Consider the following 20090-nt stretch of genomic DNA (forward strand, 5'->3'; position numbering starts at 1 on the left):
AAGTGTACATCAGTCGTCAGGTGTCACTACACACTGATAGTGTATATTAGTCGTCAGGGCTCACTATACGATTATAGTGTATATCAGTCGTCTGGGGACACTACACACTGATAGTGTATATCAGTCGTCTTGTATATCAGTCGTCAGGGCTCACTACACGATCATAGTGTACATCCGTCGTCAGGGGTTACTACACACTGATAGTGTATATCTGTCGGCAGGGGTCGCTATACGATTAAAGTGGATATGTCGTCAGTGCTCACTACACGATCATATTGTACATCCGTCGTCAGGGGTTACTACACACTGATAGTGTATATCTGTCGGCAGGGGTCGCTATACGATTAAAGTTGATATGTCGTCAGTGCTCACTACACGATCATAGTGTACATCCGTCGTCAGGGGTTACTACACACTGATAGTGTATATAAGTCGTCAGGGGTCACTACACTCTGATAGTGTACATCAGTCGTCAGGTGTCACTACACACTGATAGTGAACATCAGTCATCAGTGGTCACACTGATAGTGTATATCAGTCGTCAGGGGTCACACTGATAGTGTACATCAGTCGTCAGGTGTCACTACACACTGATAGTGTATATCTGTCGTCAGGGGTCGCTACACTCTGATAGTGTACATCAGTCGTCAGGGGACACTATATGATGATAGTGTACATCAGTCATCAGGGGACAGTATAGGGTGTGTATGCTTGAAAATTACTCGCAATCACATTGATCGGATCCTAAACACGTGTTCAGTCCTCAAAAACTCATGTAGATAGGTTATCCGGTGAATATTGATTTCTTAATATAGCCTATATTGAAATTCCCCGAAACCTGCCGCAGCGCATGTGAAACGCGATCTACCAAATGCCAATTGGAATTCCAACAAAGGATTGCAGCTGGCGAACGCTTCGTCTCCGTTGTTTAATCTGAAAATTACCAAAACTATTTGAAGATAAAAAAAATCTGATAACACAAAAAAGGCCACCAAACACGTAGTACGTGTCCTCCATGCTTATCTTAAGGAAATGAACCTTGACGATGCCTTCGAAAGCTACGATGCCGAACTGTTGTATTCAGCACAGGCTAAATTTTACACGAAGGCTCCTTCTTTTAAAGGTTAACTATACACAATTTTATTGTTGAAGCATAGAATAAATATAGGATGATAGTATTCATCTGTCGTTAGGGGTCACTATAGGAGCCCTATTTCGTATCTTGTTAATTTTAATCTTAAATAATGACCATGCGACATTCAATATTCTAGCTTTGTAACATGTTCCGTTCTGTGATACAGATAAAACACGTTTGTAATATTCTAGCCAATCAATTTGTAGAGCAACCATCTTTTATCTTAAACTCCCGTAGTAAAGAAGGACAACCCATTTATCGTCGAATTTCAATCACTCTTTACATAGAAACAGATAATTTGAGCGTAATCGCCGATGACAAACAACACCTTAAGATTTTTCTGATTTTTTGTTTTACAGTGACTCTTTATTTAATATATGCTGCTAATGCAGACCACGTGACCTATAAAAAGGTCTGCTACTACACCAACTGGTCCCAGTACCGCGATGATGTTGGCAAATTCCTGCCAAAGGATATAGATCCATTTCTGTGTACGCACGTGATTTATGCATTTGCAAAACTCTCCGGGAACCGCATAGTGCCCCAGGAGTGGAATGATGAGACAGTTCCATGGAAGAAAGGCTTGTACGTTTTATTATTACCATTATTGATATCTTGGTTATAGAACTATTTTACAATTTGTCAAATGCGTTATAAAAAATCATTCTGTTGAGATCGATATATTCTAGCCTATATTAAAGTTGTATCAGTTACCGGGTAGATTGCTGTGATATGCAGACGTCTACCTACACGTATATTACAACTCGGTAGATTAACAATGACAACTGTTCACTAATATTTGTCCACTGTCTATGTACCAGTCCAGATTGTGTATGAGTTTTTATACCCTTTTAGCAAAGGGAAGTGTTGAAAGATTTTTGTGGATTGTCATCTTCATTGGTGTAACTGGATAATTAACACTGTGCTTCTAATGTGCCGTAGTACATCAATGTAAACGGTATAATAACGAATCAGTACTGAGGTAAGGGGACACTACAGTACTCGACCTCTATGGGTCAGACAGGTGTTTATTCGACCTATAGCTCAGACAACTACACGTATGCAGTCGTTAATCGACCTATGGATCAGACAGGTGTTTATTTAACCTATGAGTCAGAAAGGTGTTTATTTGACCTATGGGTCAGACAGGTGTTTATTTGACCTATGGGTCAGGCAGGTGTTTATTTGACCTATAGCTCAGACAACTACACGTATGCAGTCGTTTATTCGACCTATGTATCAGACAGGTGTTTATTTGACCTATGGGTCAGAAAGGTGCTTATTTAATATATGCGTCAGAAAGGCGTTTATTCGACCTATGCGTCAAATAGGTGTTTATTCGACCTATGGGTCAGACAAGTGTTGTTTTGGCCTATGGGTGAGACAGGTGTTTATTTGACGTATGGGTAAGACAGGTTTGTATTTGACCTATGTGTCAGATAGGCTTTTATTCGACCTGTCGGTCAGACAGGTGTTTATTTGACCTATGGGTCAGACAGATGTTTATTTGACCTATGGTTCAGTCAGGTGTTTATTCGATCTATGGGTCAGACAGCTGTTTGTTTGACGTATGGGTCAGACAGGTGTTTATTTGACCTAGGGGTCAGACAGGTGTTTATTCGACCTATGGGTCAGACGGATTGATATTCGACTATGGATAAATCTGTTATTCATTTTCCTTCTAGATCAGGTGGACGTTATTAATTAATTATAGACTTTTGTATGAGTGAATATGTAGTTATATTAATCTGAGAAAGCGATATTGACCCAGACCGAGTTAGTTCATATCACCAAATTATCACTGAAATAAACGTACAAAATTATTCTATTGGATATGAAATTATGCTGTTTTACTATTATTGAACTTGATGGGACTAATGGAAATCGTCAGGAGAAACGTGTTGCTTTTGACAGAACAAATTGTAACGTTACAAAAAAAACCGTGACAATCGAAACTGAAAAATTGCTCCATAGGACTGGGGTTGTGTCCCTTTGAAAATGGCGGATGTTTTGAATTTTGCTCTGTGGGTTGAACGAAGATTTTAATGGAAAGACATACTTACCGCTTTGGAAATTAGTATCTGTTCAGTGAGAAGCAATTAAGGATGTACTCTTCTGAGGTTTCAGTCACGTTCAAGTCTCGTTTTGATCTGGTGTAACGGTTTTTTGTAATATTTAACAAATTATGATAAGTATAATAGCAAACACACATCTAAAAAACATGTAAAAAAGCTAGATGTCTGTTGTGCGTAGAACATTTTTTACAAGAATTTTTAAAAAATGACCAATTTGGCGGCCATTTTGAAAAAGTGTAATTATGACAATTTCTTGCGCTTCACAAAGGGCCAAAATTCACCTTTTTTGACACTAGATTGATCACTTAAATTGTCATTGTGTCACCATTTTTAATTGTAGCAGGTTCAATTTTGCTGTACAACTTTATAATGTTCAATATGATCAAAATAATATGCAAAAAAGTGGAAAGTTATATATTATTGATATTTTTTTTTACATATTAGGGTAACTGAAGCACTTTTGATTTTTGACCCCGAAAAAGGTGAAAAATAACACAAATAATAATGGGACAAAAAAAGAAGCACACCGACCCCCCATTTTTGTGGCTGTTTTAGAAAGAGAAACTCATTTTCTTTCGATTCATTGAATACTAAAAAAAGTTTATTACAGGAATTTTTTATATCAAGCGTTTAATCGGCAAAAAATGGTGAAAAATGTGCATTTTTTCATTAAAAAATAAGGGGTAGGGGTAACTAAAATGGCATTTTTTAGTAAAATGAATAAGTTTAAGATATTTTACTTCTATAGTTTCAAAGAAAATAATATTTTTATCAATTCTACAAACATTCATACATATCTGATAACACACTTGGAAGAAATTGTATGAATTTGTTCTGCCAATGGTCAAAACCCGAAAATTCACCTAAAATCACATTTTGTGTTAAATTGGTATCTTTGACCGATCATAGCACAAAAACGAACACACCGACATATAGTTTTTTTTGCATTTTCTAATATGCCATTATCTCCTTTTTCCAAAAATCAATATAAGTTGACTTCTCAGAGGTGTACATCCTGAAGTAAGTGATAAGAACATTCCGTGCTAATTTTGTGATTTTTTTGTGAGATGGAAAGTGACTTTTTGTCGTTGTGAATGATCGCAACTATATATTCATTATACTCGAGTACGTGTATTTATTTATAGCGTTGTGAATACTATAGTGCAATCGATGGTCACATTTTCGTCACGCTCTATTGCGCCGCTCTAGATCTGTTGAGCAGCTTTGTATGCTGAGCAGCTGTGTATGCTGAGCGACGTCGTGCTGCTTACCTATAGTGGGGCTCACCACGGGTGTACACTGTCCGGTGTAAACATTGATACTGTCTCGGTCTACCTCACGAGTAGTTGGGGAAGCCCATAGCGTTTTATATAATAATGGAGCAAAGAACAATGACACTGATCATAAGTTGGACGTGATAATGGAACTTATTACAAAGATGGACCTCCGTTTAAACGACAAAGTCGACAAAGTCCAAAATACCTTGTCTGCAATATCTGTTAAGGTCAACCAATTAGAGCACGAACTGGGAAATGTGAAAGTCAAAAGCAGTGAGCTCGCAAATAAGATTCAGGACATTGATTCAAGGTCGCGTGACTTTGAGAAGAGCGCTCAGTATATTTTTGATTCGGTCAAGAGCCAAGTTGACGCAAACAAGGCTTCTATGGGTGACGTCCAGAACAACACTGCTGCTGGGTTATCAACCTTGAAAAAGGACATAGACGCTCTGACAAGGGAGAAAGTGAAAATGAACGAGAACATGCTCGATCTTCGTTGTCGTTCTATGAAAAACAATTTGATTTTCAGCGGTTTGCGCGGGGAACACAAGGAGGAGAACACGGAGGCAGTGTTGCGGGATTTTCTTTACGGAGAACTAGGAGTCGAACACAACGTTGAGTTCGGAAATGTTCACCGTTTCGGGAGGGCTAAGCATGGTAAACCGCGACCTGTGGTGGCACGTTTTGTTTACTACAAAGACCTCTTACATTCGTTCAAACTGCGTGGTAGTCCTTATAGTATCAACGAACAATTTCCTGTCGAGATTGAGAACGAACGCCGTAACTTATACCCGATCAGGAAGCAGGCCAGGGCCAACGGGCACAACACTCTGCTGGTGCGCGATAAACTATTCATAGATGGTAAACCTCACACTTCAGCTCCTGCACCAGTTGGGGTTGCTGAAGGTACTGCCGCTGGCAATGGCCGCTACTCAGGTGGCAAGAACGTGGGTTTTGACTCTGGTGACCACGGACGATCTTATCGTGACGTGCTTGAAACCACGCCGACGTCGGGTCGTCCAGACAAACGGAGAAGGAGGAACACTACCACTCCCAGCTAGGGGCGTCGGAGGGAGTCGTGTGATGCTAATCACTCCGGACAGTCTTATCATGAGTTGGATGTAAACATTTTAACTTGGAACATTAATGGTGGTTTTGATAAGAAGCTCAATGAAGTAGATTTCAGAAAATTCATTCTATCTTACGACATAGCATTTTTATCCGAATGTTGGATCTCAAACGATTACACTGTAGATATTGAAAATTTCAAGTCTGTTGTTATGCCTAGAAAATTAACTCGATATACACAAGGGGGTGGAAACATTTTGCTAATACGCGATAGTATTTATAACTTTGTTCTGTTGGAAATTCTCTTTTTGATAGCATAATACCCGTGACTATTGATAAATGTCTACTTGACCAGAATAAAGACTATACTGTTATCTTTACATATGTTCCTCCGAGCTCCTCGCAATACTATATACATTACAACTGTGATATCTTTCATGAGTTAGAGACAATCTTGTTGGAATACTCTGAATCTAAGAATGTGATAATTATAGGTGATTTTAATGCTCGAACACGCACAACTGATGATTTTATAACTTACGATACCATTCATGAGAGTGTCAGAAACCACATTGAATCTATTTTCAACTACTTAGTTGATGATGCTGATGACAATTTACCTAATAGGGTAAACCCAGATCCTGGTACGAATGACTATGGTGCTAGATTAATTAAGCTATGTAAATCTTATGGTCTGCGAATCAGAAATGGTAGAGATATAGACTGATCATCAAATGTTTTTACTTTCTGTGGATCAAATGGGATGAGTGTGATAGACTATATGTTAATGCCTTTTTCTTTGTTCTCAACTGTGAACAAATTTGTAGTATGTAATTTTACAGAGTTTTCTGATCATGCTCCTTTACATGTACAGTTATATGGTAAAAGAGTGTCCACAATTAATGATACTGTTGAAGGCAATTGTAACGGTAGGGACAGTCCGAAATATATATGGAATGATGAATATAAACATCAATTCACAGAGTCATTAAATATAAATTCTGACAAGCTTAAGGAACATGTCCAGATTAGGGGGGAATTAAATCAGGAATCCATCGACTCCAGTGTAAAGAAGTTCACTAAGGTAATACAAGAATTAATGGAACCTTTCTTTCGTAAAACTGTACATGATAAGTGTGCTAAGAAAACCCATGTTGAAAATGTTAGATGTTTGACTGTAGAGACTAGGGATGACAAGCCCTGGTTTAATGATGAAGTTAAATGTTTACATAGAAAATATTTATCTGCCTTAAGAGTATTTAATAGTAATGCAAATCCAACAAATCACGCAATGCTCATGACAAAGAAAAAACAATATAAAATTTTGGAATCTAAATTGAAGAAGCAATATTTTAGCGTAGAGGGTGACATGATGGAGTATTTGAGGAAACATAATCCTAGATATTTTTATAAAAAGTTTGCAAAGAAAAAATCAAATCCACCTAAAGTTTCAATGGACCAATTATTTGAGCATTTCAAAAATGTAGCAAATTCTGGAGTTGACTTTGGACATAACGAAATTATAAATAATGAGAATGATGATAATGTAATGTTTGATGAGTTAGATACTCCTATTTCGTTTAGAGACATTACAACGGCGATCAATAATCTGAAACGAAATAAGTCGCATGGTCCAGATGGTCTGTTAAATGAATGTTTTATTGAATGTAAACAGTTGTTGTTACCTTTTTTACATGTATTATTTAACAATATTTTACAATCTGGATGTTTTCCAGTTGACTGGTCCGAAGCAATCATTGTACCTGTGCATAAAAAGGGCACTTTAACAGATCCTAATAATTTTCGAGGTATCAGTCTAATTAGTTGTATGTGCAAATTATTTACATCCATACTTAACAAACGTTTGATTGACGTTTGTACTAAATATGATATTTTAACAGACGCACAATTTGGATTCCGTCCAGGGGTAAGCACTGTGGATGCTATTTTCGCTTTGCAAACTATAATTTCGAAAACGTTATCTGAAAGAAAGAGGTTATATTGTTGTTTCGTAGATTTCCGCAAGGCATTTGATTTCGTAGATAGAGTAAGCCTGTGGTGCAAGTTAACAAAGCTGGGTGTTCGAGGTAAATTTTTGTCTACAATTAAGTCTTTATACTCATTAGTTAAATCTTGTGTTTTAGTTAATGGCAAATGTTCGAACTTTTTTTCTAATAATGTTGGATTGATGCAAGGGGAAATTTTATCCCCGTTACTTTTTTCTTTGTTTTTAAATGACTTTGAAAATAGTTTTATAGAAAATGGAGCATCCCATTATGATTTTGGGGAATTGAGTTTATTTCTTCTTCTATATGCAGATGATTTAGTTTTATTTTCTGAGTCAATCGAAGGTTTACAAAGCCTCTTGAACAATCTAAGTGAGTATTCGAATAAGTGGAAATTAACAGTTAATACCGATAAAACCAAAATTATGGTTTTCAGAAATAGTGGAATTATTAGAGAATCAGAAAGCTGGGTGTATAACGGCAACAAAATTTCAATTGTGGATCAATTCTGTTATCTGGGGGTTCTGTTTAGATTTAATAACAAATTCAGTTTCATGGTTAAACATGTAGCAGAGCAAGGTCGTAAAGCGCTTTTTGCCTTACGATCTAAATGTAAACACATTCATTTAAACATCAAAACTATGCTACACCTCTTTGACACATATGTGAGTAGTGTATTATATTATGGCTGTGAAATATGGGGTAGTTATAAAGGAGTTGAAATAGAAAGGGTTCATATGGAATTTTGTAAAAATATACTGTGTGTTAAAAAATCTACGTGCAATGCTATGGTATATTTTGAGCTTGGACGACTTCCTCTGGCAAACAATCAGATGCTTCGAATGTTTAAATATTGGTTTAAGTTGTTAAATTGTGAAAATTGTATTCTAAAAGAAGCATATCAGTTTTTATTGAAAGAAACTTGGAGGGAAAACCCGAAACGAAATTGGTTATTATTCATAAAGCATAAATTATTTGAACTAGGGTTTGGATATATATGGTTAAGGCAGGCAGCTACCGACATCTGTCTACTACCTATTATTAAACAGCGCATAGATGATCAGGCAAAACAAACTTTATTCAACTCGTTGGCCATCTCAAGTAAATGTGATCTCTATAGATACATGGTAGATACCGTGATGTTGCAATATTATTTAACAAAGTTTATACCAAAACAACGTCGAATTATGATTACCAAATTACGTATGTCAGCTCACAATCTTGCAATAGAAACGGGAAGATACAGGAATGTTGCAAGGAATAATAGATATTGCAGTAACTGTGACCTAATAGAGATAGAAGATGAATTTCATTTTCTATTTACCTGCCCACGTCATCTAGATCTAAGGAGAAAATATATTAAAAATTATTACTGGCAAAAACCATCTGTATTCAAACTTATCGAATTAGTAAATACACACAATGTAAAAGAACTGAATTTGTTAGGTAAATTTATTATTGAAGCTAACAAACGAAGTATTGTTTAACTTATAAGTTTGTTTTACGTAATTTTGTATTACTCAATCGTATCATGTCCATGTTTTGTTCGAACAATCTTTCATGTTTAAGATGGTAAATGCTCAACGTTGTTTTTTGTTGTTGTTGATGATGATGATATAGGTGTTTTCGATGATGTTGATATTTTGATGATGATGATGATGATGATGATGATGATGATGATGATGATGATGATGATGATGATGATGATGAAACTGGTAATGATTTCAATAATATCGGTGATTTGTGATGATGATGATGAGGATGATGATGTAGTATTTGATTTTGATTTAAAGAGATGATTATTTCATGATGATGAGTTATAAGACGACGACGACGGCCACTACGATGATGATGATGATGATGATGATGAAAGTGGTGAATTATGATTTCGATGATGTTGTTGTTGCTGCTGATTTGTGATGAATGTGCCAGTAAAATGTAATTATATGTTGTACTTATATGAAATTATTTATAGAAAATCCTATAAGTTGTAAAACTTACGGAAATAAATTGAATTGAATATCAAAAGGGTTTCCTTTACCTTAGGGTCGGTTGGGGGTGGAATAGGGTTTGTGGTAGGAATACGTTATATTTTATCTGTAGGTTAGATCGTTTATATTTGACTTATGGGTCAGTGGTGCTAACCTATTTACATGTATAATATATATATATGTCACACGGGTTTAAACTCAATAGTTATTTCGGAAGAGTTTTTGAGAGTACGTCCTTTAAACTCAAGATACCAGTAAAAGTCAAACTTCTTTATATTAACAGAACAAAACGTAAAAAAAAACAGTTTCTTTCTGACTAAACTGAACAAGGCGTTTTAAAAACAGATCAATGTTTTCCGGATCATTCTAGGTTATAAACACCATCCTCATGTTGTGACAGTTCGGTAAGTGATGAATGGATGTTGGTAACGATTTGATGGGCTTTTATGTTAATGGCAATACTTGCCCAACCTGAAGCATCCAATGCTTTGGACATTTTCTGAATACTTTTGTTTTTGTTACATTGTGGCAAATCGTTTTTGTTACTTTAGTATTCGATTTGCTTAAGTACGGAAGGGAACTGTCGGGACTGCCTCATACATGGTTTAGCTTTCTCGCAACAGCTAAGGTCACCGTCCACATATGCTTGGGCCACTCAAAGCTCACTTCAAAGTGTCCATTCACTGACATGTCTTAACCTTGCCACAATAGCATGGCCATGGTAATATTATTCTGTACAATGGCTAGGTGCAGATATTACTGTTGGAAAACAGAAGGGAAGTGATAGATTCATCTTTTATTTTATATTCATCTGAGTATTTTTCACCAGGTTAAGAGTGACTTGCACGCGACTTTAGCTATGGCGGTCGTGGATTAATGTATAGGGTGGCACACAGACGACCACCCCAGCTCTTACGCTGAAACGTATAAAACCAGTTGAATAATTTCATGAGCATATACAGATTCGGTGTATACGAGGGTAATTTAACAGGACACACAATTTTATGTAGTCTTTTCAGCCTGTATCTACATTTCACGAGAGAGCATGGAAATTCTGTCGTCGCTTTTGACACGTCAAACGAAAGTCTACATGGCGCATTAGTAAGCTACACATTCACATGATAATGTAGTAAGATTAAGTGATGGAACAATGGGACTTGTACAATATCTTAGCTTTGGAATAATGGCATTGTCAATGACTGCTATGATATAAATATCAAAATGACGTGTGATAACAACATTTTGTGATTCAATATACTTCGACATGACTGCAATATATTGATAAATTTGTAAGGAAACGATTGACTTTTCACAAACATGTCGACTTAAAAGCGGAGTCCAAGAAGTGACCAGCTACGGACAGATCGGCCTTTACATGTGTCAGCTGTCGGCCGAGTGAAGCAATAGGGTCACATAGTGCATACAGAATTCATACATAATATTATTACACACAGCGAATAAATATAAAGCATACATTATATTACACACAGGGTATAAATAAAACATACATTATATAACACACAGCCTATAAATAAAATATACATAATATAACACACAGCCTATGAATAAAACATACATTGTATTACACACGGGGTATAAATAAAACCTACATTATATTACACATACATTATAATACACACAGAGTATAAATAAAACATGCATTATATTACACACGGCCTACAATTAAAACATACATAATATTACACACAGCCGATAATTAAAACATACTTTATATTACACACAGGGTATACATAAAACATACATTATATAACGCACAGCCTATAAATAGAACATATATTATATTTCACACAGCGCATTAACAAAATAAACATTGTATTGCAAACAGCGTATTGATAAAATATACACATTATTGCGCACAGGGTATAAATAAAACATCCATTATATTACACACAGATATAATGAATGAATAAAACATACATTCTATTACACACAGCGTTTAAATAAAACATACAGTATATTACACACAGGCTATAAATAAAACATATAGTATATTACAACCATTGTAAAAATAAAACATACATTGTATTACACACGGGGTATAAATAAAACCTACATTATATTACACATACATTATAATACACACAGCGAATAAAAAAAAGATGAATAATATTAAACACACGTATACATAAAAGATACATTATATTACAAACAGCGTATAAATAAAAGATATATTATATTACAACCATTGTATAAATAAAACATCTATTATATTACACACAGACTATAATTAAAACATACTTTATATTACACACAGGGTATAAATAATACATACATTATATTAAACACAGCGTATAAATAAAACATCTATTATATTACACACAGTGTATACAAAAGTTTACATAACACACAGCCTATGAATAAAACATACATTGTATTACACACAGCCTACGTAATAACTTCGTATAAAAAAAAATAAAAAAAAAAAATATAAATTATATTACACACAGGGTATAAATAATACATACATTATATAACGCACAGCCTATAATTAGAACATACATTATATTTCACACAGCGCATTAACAAAATAAACATTGTATTGCAAACAGCGTATTGATAAAATATACACATTATTGCGCACAGGGTATAAATAAAACCTACATTATATTACACGCAGCCTATAATTAAAAGATAAATTATATTACACACACGTATACATAAAAGATACATTATATTACAAACAGCGTATAAATAAAAAATCCACTATATTACACACAGCGCATTAACAAAATAAACATTATATTGCAAACAGCGTATTGATAAAATATACACATTATTGCGCACAGGGTATAAATAAAAAATACATTATATAACACACAGACTATAATTAAAACATACATAATATTACACACAGCCTATAATTCAAACATACATTACATTTATGTATATTACACACAGGGTATAAATAATACATACATTATATAACAAAAAGCCTATAAATAAAACATGCATTATATTCCACACACGTATACATAAAACATACATTATAATACACACAGCGTATAATTAAAACATCATACAGAATTCATACATAATATTATTACACACAGCGAATAAATGTAAAGCATACATTAAATTACACACAGCCTATAAAGAAAACATACATCATAATACACACAGCGTATACATAGAACATAAATTATATTACACACAGGCTATAAATAAAACATCCATTATATTACACACAGGGGATAAATAAAACATACGTTATATAACACACAGCTTATAATTAAAACATACTTTATATTACACACAGATATAATGAATGAATAAAACATACATTACATTTATGTATATTACACACAGCGAATAAATGTAAAGCATACATTAAATTACACACAGCCTACGTAATAACTTCGTATAAAAAAAAATAAAAAAAAAAAATATAAATTATATTACACACAGATATAATGAATGAATAAAACATACATTGTATTACACACGGGGTATAAATAAAACAAACATTATATTACACATACATTATAATACACACAGAGTATAAATAAAACATATAGTATATTACAACCATTGTATAAATAAAACATCCATTATATTACACACAGTGTATACAAAAGTTTACATAACACACAGCCTATAAACCAAACATACATTATATAACAAAAAGCCTATAAATAAAACATACGTTATATAACACACAGACTATAATTAAAACATAAATTATATAACACACACCCTATAATTAAAACACACATTATATTACACATACATTATAATACACACAGAGTATAAATAAAACATCTATTATATTACACACACGAATACATAAAACATACATTAGATAACACACAGCCTATAAACCAAACATACATTATATAGCACACAGCCTATAAAGAAAACATACATCATAATACACACAGCGTATAATTAAAACATGCATTATATTACACACACGTATACATAAATCATACATTATATTACGCACAGCGTATAAATAAAAATTACATTATATTACACTCATTGTATAAATAAAACATGCATTATATTCCACACACGTATACATAAAACATATATTATATTACAACCACTGTATAAATAAAACATACATTATATTACACACAGCCTATAAATAAAACATATATTATATTACACACACGTATACATAAAACATACATTATATTACACACACGTATACATAAAACATACATTACATTTATGTATATTACACACAGCGTATAAATAAAACATACACTATATTACACACAGCGCATTAACAAAATAAACATTATATTGCAAACAGCGTATTGATAAAGTATACACATTATTGCGCACAGGGTATAAATAAAACATCCATTATATTACACACAGCGTATAAATAAAACATATATTATATTACACACAGCGCATTAACAAAATAAACATTGTATTGCAAACAGCGTATTGATAAAATATACACATTATTGCGCACAGGGTATAAATAAAACATACGTTAAAAAACACACAACGTATATATAAAACATACATTTTACATGTAATAACAGACATCGTATAAATAAGGCATACATTGTATTACACACGGGGTAATAAATTCTAAACAAGAATGACAACTTGCATACAGATTTTTTTTTTATTAAAGTGTATAGTTAAAAGCATTATTTTTGTCACATTACATTTAGAATCCAATCACACACAATGATAGTATAAATCATTTATGAAATTACAGTGCATTCAGAAAATAGTGATATTACACTCATTGTATAAATAAAACATATATTACAATACACATCTGTATACAGATTTGTTTTTTTTTAATTTATAGAGAAAACGCATTTTTTAAACACATCGCATACAGAAAACAACCATATTACACTCGAGGTAAACAGAAAACATCATGACGGAGCGTTCAGAAAAGTCTACAATCAATCACACATAGAGTGTGTAGAAAACCTATATATCCTAACACGTAATGCGTACAGGAAACAGTATAATACAATTAACAAATGTATTACACACAGTGTATACAAAAGTTTACACTATTACTAAATACATACATTAACAATGGTTTGTATCGTCATTACTCCCATTAAATACAATGATACTAATGTAAAGCGCCATTACTTAAACTAAATACATTGATATTGATGTGTATCGTCATTTCCCCCATTAAATGCATTAATAAACGTGTAAAGCGCCATTACTCACGCTGAAAACATAGAGAATGATTTCACGTATCGTCAATTCTCAGTAAAATAGCATGTATATGAAAATTGACCGTCAGTACGCACATCCATTACACATGCAATGTATAACGTACAGTCGCTTGTACTGTTCACTGGATATTTGTTCTAAAATACCTTTCTAAATACGCAACTATATAAAACAGCTTACAAGCCGTCTCGAACTGAAGGGTTAATATCCTTCCTGACAGCAGTTAGCGTCTTTAATGTTTTGGTACTATATCGCTGGCTGGAGGCTATTTAATATCTCTCGGAGCAACCATTGCTGTGTGTCACATTAACACACAGCAGGGAATATCAAATGACAGTGATGGTGATGGTTGAGTATAGGTATCGAGCTTCTTTAAACACCCAGGAGCTGTGTCATTTAATGCTTCGATACTTTTGAACATTGTACTGTGATCTCTATCATACAGGTTTACTACAGGACATGCAGTAATGGTGTGTTATGCTGTCGAGTACTTATAACCACAAGGACACACGAACTTGTTACAGCAGCTATACTTGAACCTAAACTGAGGTGTTCAGAGTAATATCATACGTTTCAGTGATTCAGATCGACTCTCGGTAACAGTGCCACTCCAATAATGGTATACCAGGATGACGGAAAGCGCTTAGAGACAAAATATCGACCCCTTCTAACTTCCTCACATAACATTCACAACTAGAATGGATGATCGAAAAACGCCTGTTACTGTTGGAAAATTGGATACATTTCCTCTCACAAACCTCTGATATCCACTTAAAATATACACTCCATTTCCTATAAAAACATACGCCTTTTCGATGTTTTAGAGTATTTCTCAGTCATACTGCTATTTCCCCTATATTCATGATATACAGATATACAGAGAGGAAAACCGTTATAATCGTGACGATTTCAAATTTTCGATCGTAAACTTTCCTTTCTTGATATTCACATCCATGCTTTTTATACCAATAGTGGTTATATGTCGCAGGTGGTTTTTACGGAGGCATTTATAACGCCTGCCGTATTGAGATCACCTATCGGACGTGACGTCAGTAATTTCTTTCCAACGGAAGCACGGAATTTGAGACGTCTGTAGGTAACCTCCATTACTGAAAATGCTAGGGAGACAACTTTTGTAGCACTTCGTTCATAGTATTTGTAAGAAATACTGACTTATTTAAATATCCCGATAATGTTGTTAACAGTTCAGTTTACACTATTAACAATTACAATAAAATTATTGATATAATCTATTCCACTGCATCGACTTTTGAACATTTATCAAATTATATTCACATTTGTGTTGCAGTGCCAATAGATAACGGTACCAACTAAAAATGTTTGCATGATTCAATAAAAGCAAGTGTGTAGTAATATTAACAGTACTTCCTGTGCTCTAGCCAATAGGCTACTGGTGTCTGACAACGACGTTGTGGACGTGTCCCTAGAATATGGAATAACTGTGGTTTTGAATCAAGGCACATCATGTTTATGGCGGGCCACCTAAGCGTGTCTGCTATGAGATCCTATAACAGGTCCTTTTCAACAGAACAGAATAATTCACTGTCATCTATAATCTACACTAGCGTCCGTTGCAAGTGGCGAGGCAGGTGAACCTCATCGATAGTAATGCATGCCGAATGCTCAAACGATGAGCTAGTTCTGTTGACACAGTCGATCGACACAAAAACTCAGCCAACAGCATCTTTTAAGTCGTCTTCTGGTTTCTAAGGAAACTCCACATTTCACGGATGCACTCTCTATCTCTTTGAAAGTCGAACCGCTTCGTTGCCTGATTAGCGTAGCCGCTGCACAACCGTTTTTTTCAAACGGTCAGCTTTTTCCGCGAACACGGAATAAATTTCTGACTTTTTGCAACTAAAATATTTTACATGGTGTTTTTGTTTTAAATTTAGATCTACTGTCAATTTTTAAGATAATCAATGCTTGTTAAACATGCTGGTAATGTAAATTAAATTATTAAAAAATATGCAAAGTGGAACTATTTGTTTATTGCTGAACTTTGTATTTCGTCACCGTTGACAACGCATCATCTTTCACGCGAAAAAGGCTGTTCAATTAATGTTGTTTTCATGACGGTGTTTTGCTTTTTAACGTGAACAAATATTACTTTTTCTTAATTTCTAATAATAAAAGTGGATGTAATAGAATGTAAATATAAGGTTTGAAATGCATCTTTTTAACATTTATGAGGGTTTCCAAGATGCGCTAACGCGCATCATGGAATATGTTGAACGGAACTGTGTTGCATACCGTCATAAATATTTAAAAAGATGCATTTCTTACCTTAAATAATATCAAATACGGTTGGAAGGGAAATCACTGCGAGAAAGTAGTTACATCTTCTACGCGACGGGTGGTGCAATGTCAAGAAGACATATTGAAAGGATATATAGTAGAAAGAGGTTGGATAGTTATAAGGTAGAAAGTAGAAATAAAGTAGAAATAAAGTAGAAATAAAGGGTGTCCAGCTACGTTTTCGCCTCTTCAACCCAGTCCTCTCTGGTTACGGTGTCCACGGTCGGCACACCAATGGAATCTCTAGAAACTACTTGTTGCTGGACCCCTTCGATCTATGATAAGAGTGTTGATTGCCCCCTGCTTGAAGGATACAAAGTCAGGGGCGTCTGCTACGCCGGCAGGTAGGCTGTTCCATTCTGAAGCTGTTCGTGGAAAGAATGAGTTTCTGAAATATAATGTGGATGTAGAGGGCTATCGGAATTTCGTGGAGTGGGAGGATCTTGTATGTCCACAAGGTCGTTGGCTATCTTGAACGTTACTGTCAGCTGGGCTTTGGTCCGACGAGATTCTAGTGTTTCCCATCCCAGTTGGTCTAGTATGGAGGAGACACTGCTGGTGTTGTGATATCTGTTGGTGACATATCTGGCAGCTCTCCTCTGACCAATCTCCAGCGTTTGTGTCTGGTCCTTGGTGTTCGGGTTTTAGACTGTGGAACAGTACTCCAGGTTTGGTCGTACAAGTGTGTTATAGGCCGTACCCTTTACCTCTTCAGGAAACCGAGCGTGCTGTTACCCTTCTTCACAGTCTTGTCAATATGGTAGTTCCACGAGAGGTTTCGAGATATGTGCACATCGAGGTACTTCGTTACTGAATCTGTATCGAGTGTGTGGCCCTTCAAAGAGTACTCATATATTACTGGGGCCCTCTTGAGGTGGACACGAAGGATACTTCACTTTTCAGAATAAAATCTCATACCCCAGCGTTTCTCCCATTCCGCTAGCTTGTTCAGGTCATCCTGAAGGGTTAGCCAGTCCTGTTGAGAGTTGATTTCCCTGTTACCACATAGTCGTCGTCTGCAATTAGTCTTGATTTGGATGACACCTGTAGTGGAAGGTCGTTGATGAAAATGAGGAAAAGAATAGGTCCAAAGACACTTCCCTGTGGGACGTCAATTATAACGGGTGCCGACTCGGATTTTGCCCCATCAACTACTACGCGCTGTGTTTGACCTGTCAGGAAGGCTTCAATCCAGTTCAGGGTATGGCCCCTGATGCCGTAATGGTAAAGCTTGGTGAGCAGGCGACTGTGCGGTACACGGTAAAATGCTTTATTAAAGTCTAGAACTGCAAGGTCATGCTGACGCCTTCGGTCCAGTGATCTGGCACGCTCGTCGGTCAGTGTAAGTAGCCGAGTTTCACAGCTTCGTCGTCTTCTGATCCCGTGCCGGCAGTCAGTGAGGATAGTGAGTACAGGTGAAAATTATCTGAAGTTCCAGTGTTTGATAAGCGGGTAACTTAAATGGTTAGTAGTTTTAAGTTTAAAAATAAGTACTTGCTCTTGAATGTACATATCAATAATCGTGTTGGCATCTTTAATTGCTCGGAATATCACATTTTCCGTGATTAGTGTCGATTGTTGACGGACAAGCTATAACAAATGGTTTCAAAAGCTGCAGGTTGATGAAGATTATAGGCACATTTTGTGGTCGCCATCAAAATCTCGTTGAAAAAAGTCTTTTTTGTATGGTACGAATATCGTCGCTTTTTCACTACCCGGGTTACGTGATATTTTGGAACAAAGTTTTCTTGCATAATTCAGGTATGCTGAGTTTGATAAACCTGGTTCCCAATTATTTTGTAACAAGACAAGCACACCTGACAAACAACGTGTCTATATATATATTTCGAGAGTCAAGCAGTGTGATCGACGATGGACCAGATACTCAATTTTGCAATTTAGCAATTAGGTAGTGCTCATTAAGTTCATAACAATCCATGTATCATCGGCGAATGTTTAGGTACAAAATGTACCAATCTTTACCTTAGATATATTTTGATGTGAATACATGCATGACAGGACAAACAATGACCTGATAGTATATAAACATCAAATGGAAGCGGACAACAGCACTTAATGCCTTAATGCATATATGTTCTGCAGTTAGATATTTCTGCAGATCGAATACCTCTGGAGTGAGTCCACAGGTTCCGAAGTTTGAGAAGACGGATACAGAATTTATAGTTCAATTCAATTCAAAATATTTTATTGATTCGAATTAAAGGGATTCGACAACAGGCGAAGTCTTATATTAAATCATCACTCATTCAGGTTACATGAAGGAGGATATAAACAAACATTTGAGTTGTCGAGAATTCAAATAACACAATCGATTCGACTCAGCTGAAAGCCGCACGTGCAGAATGACAACTTGCAACTTATTGTGCAGTCAACTAAATAAAGTTGTTTTAAATTTCATTTTTTCTAACGCTTGGTTTTAAATTCCGATGTACGTAATATGAACGCCTCTGAGTGATGTATTGTGTTACAAAGAAAGGGAAATATATACCTACTATCAGTATGGCACCAACAATTGCTCAAAACTTGATGCCTGTATCAAAATAAAGTATTTGGTATTAACACTGGAAACCATCTCAATCAACATACATTACTTTAAAGAATTATCTGGCATATCACTGCTCACATCGATCGGCCCCTCTAACAATCAATTTGACATATTATCTTGCCTAGTTAAAGACGTATTCGATACAAATGATTTTCTGTAATGGCGGCGAATGATTTGTGCATTTCGGTGAATTCTTAAGCTATTATTACTAAAGAAATGTCTTCATTTTAATTTCTCATCGACGAAACAGAGATGTAGAAATTTCGATGGTCAAGTTTGTTTGCAGCCACTAATTTGTATATATGGCTTAGTATTGTTTATCATCTATTACTCCAGATATGTCTTGATTATGTTTTCTTTCCATCAGAACAGAGGTGTGGCTACGTCAATGGTCGTGTTAGTTTGTCTGGGTATATAGATATTTGTAGTTTTGTTTAGCTTTAATTACTTTACAAAATATCTCAGC

General features: G+C 35.1%; 1 protein-coding gene across 1 annotated transcript in view; it reads left to right on the plus strand.

The window, feature by feature from the left end:
* Positions 1-20090, plus strand: part of LOC110450628 — a 48564-nt gene that overhangs the window by 8245 nt on the left and 20229 nt on the right. The window contains exon 2 of the mRNA XM_021498245.1: positions 1495-1720. Coding sequence (XP_021353920.1) covers positions 1495-1720 — 226 coding nt within the window. The remainder of the gene's footprint in view (positions 1-1494; positions 1721-20090) is intronic.

The sequence above is a fragment of the Mizuhopecten yessoensis genome, unplaced genomic scaffold (assembly GCF_002113885.1).
Source record: "Mizuhopecten yessoensis strain PY_sf001 unplaced genomic scaffold, ASM211388v2 scaffold5385, whole genome shotgun sequence".
NCBI lineage: Eukaryota > Metazoa > Mollusca > Bivalvia > Pectinida > Pectinidae > Mizuhopecten > Mizuhopecten yessoensis.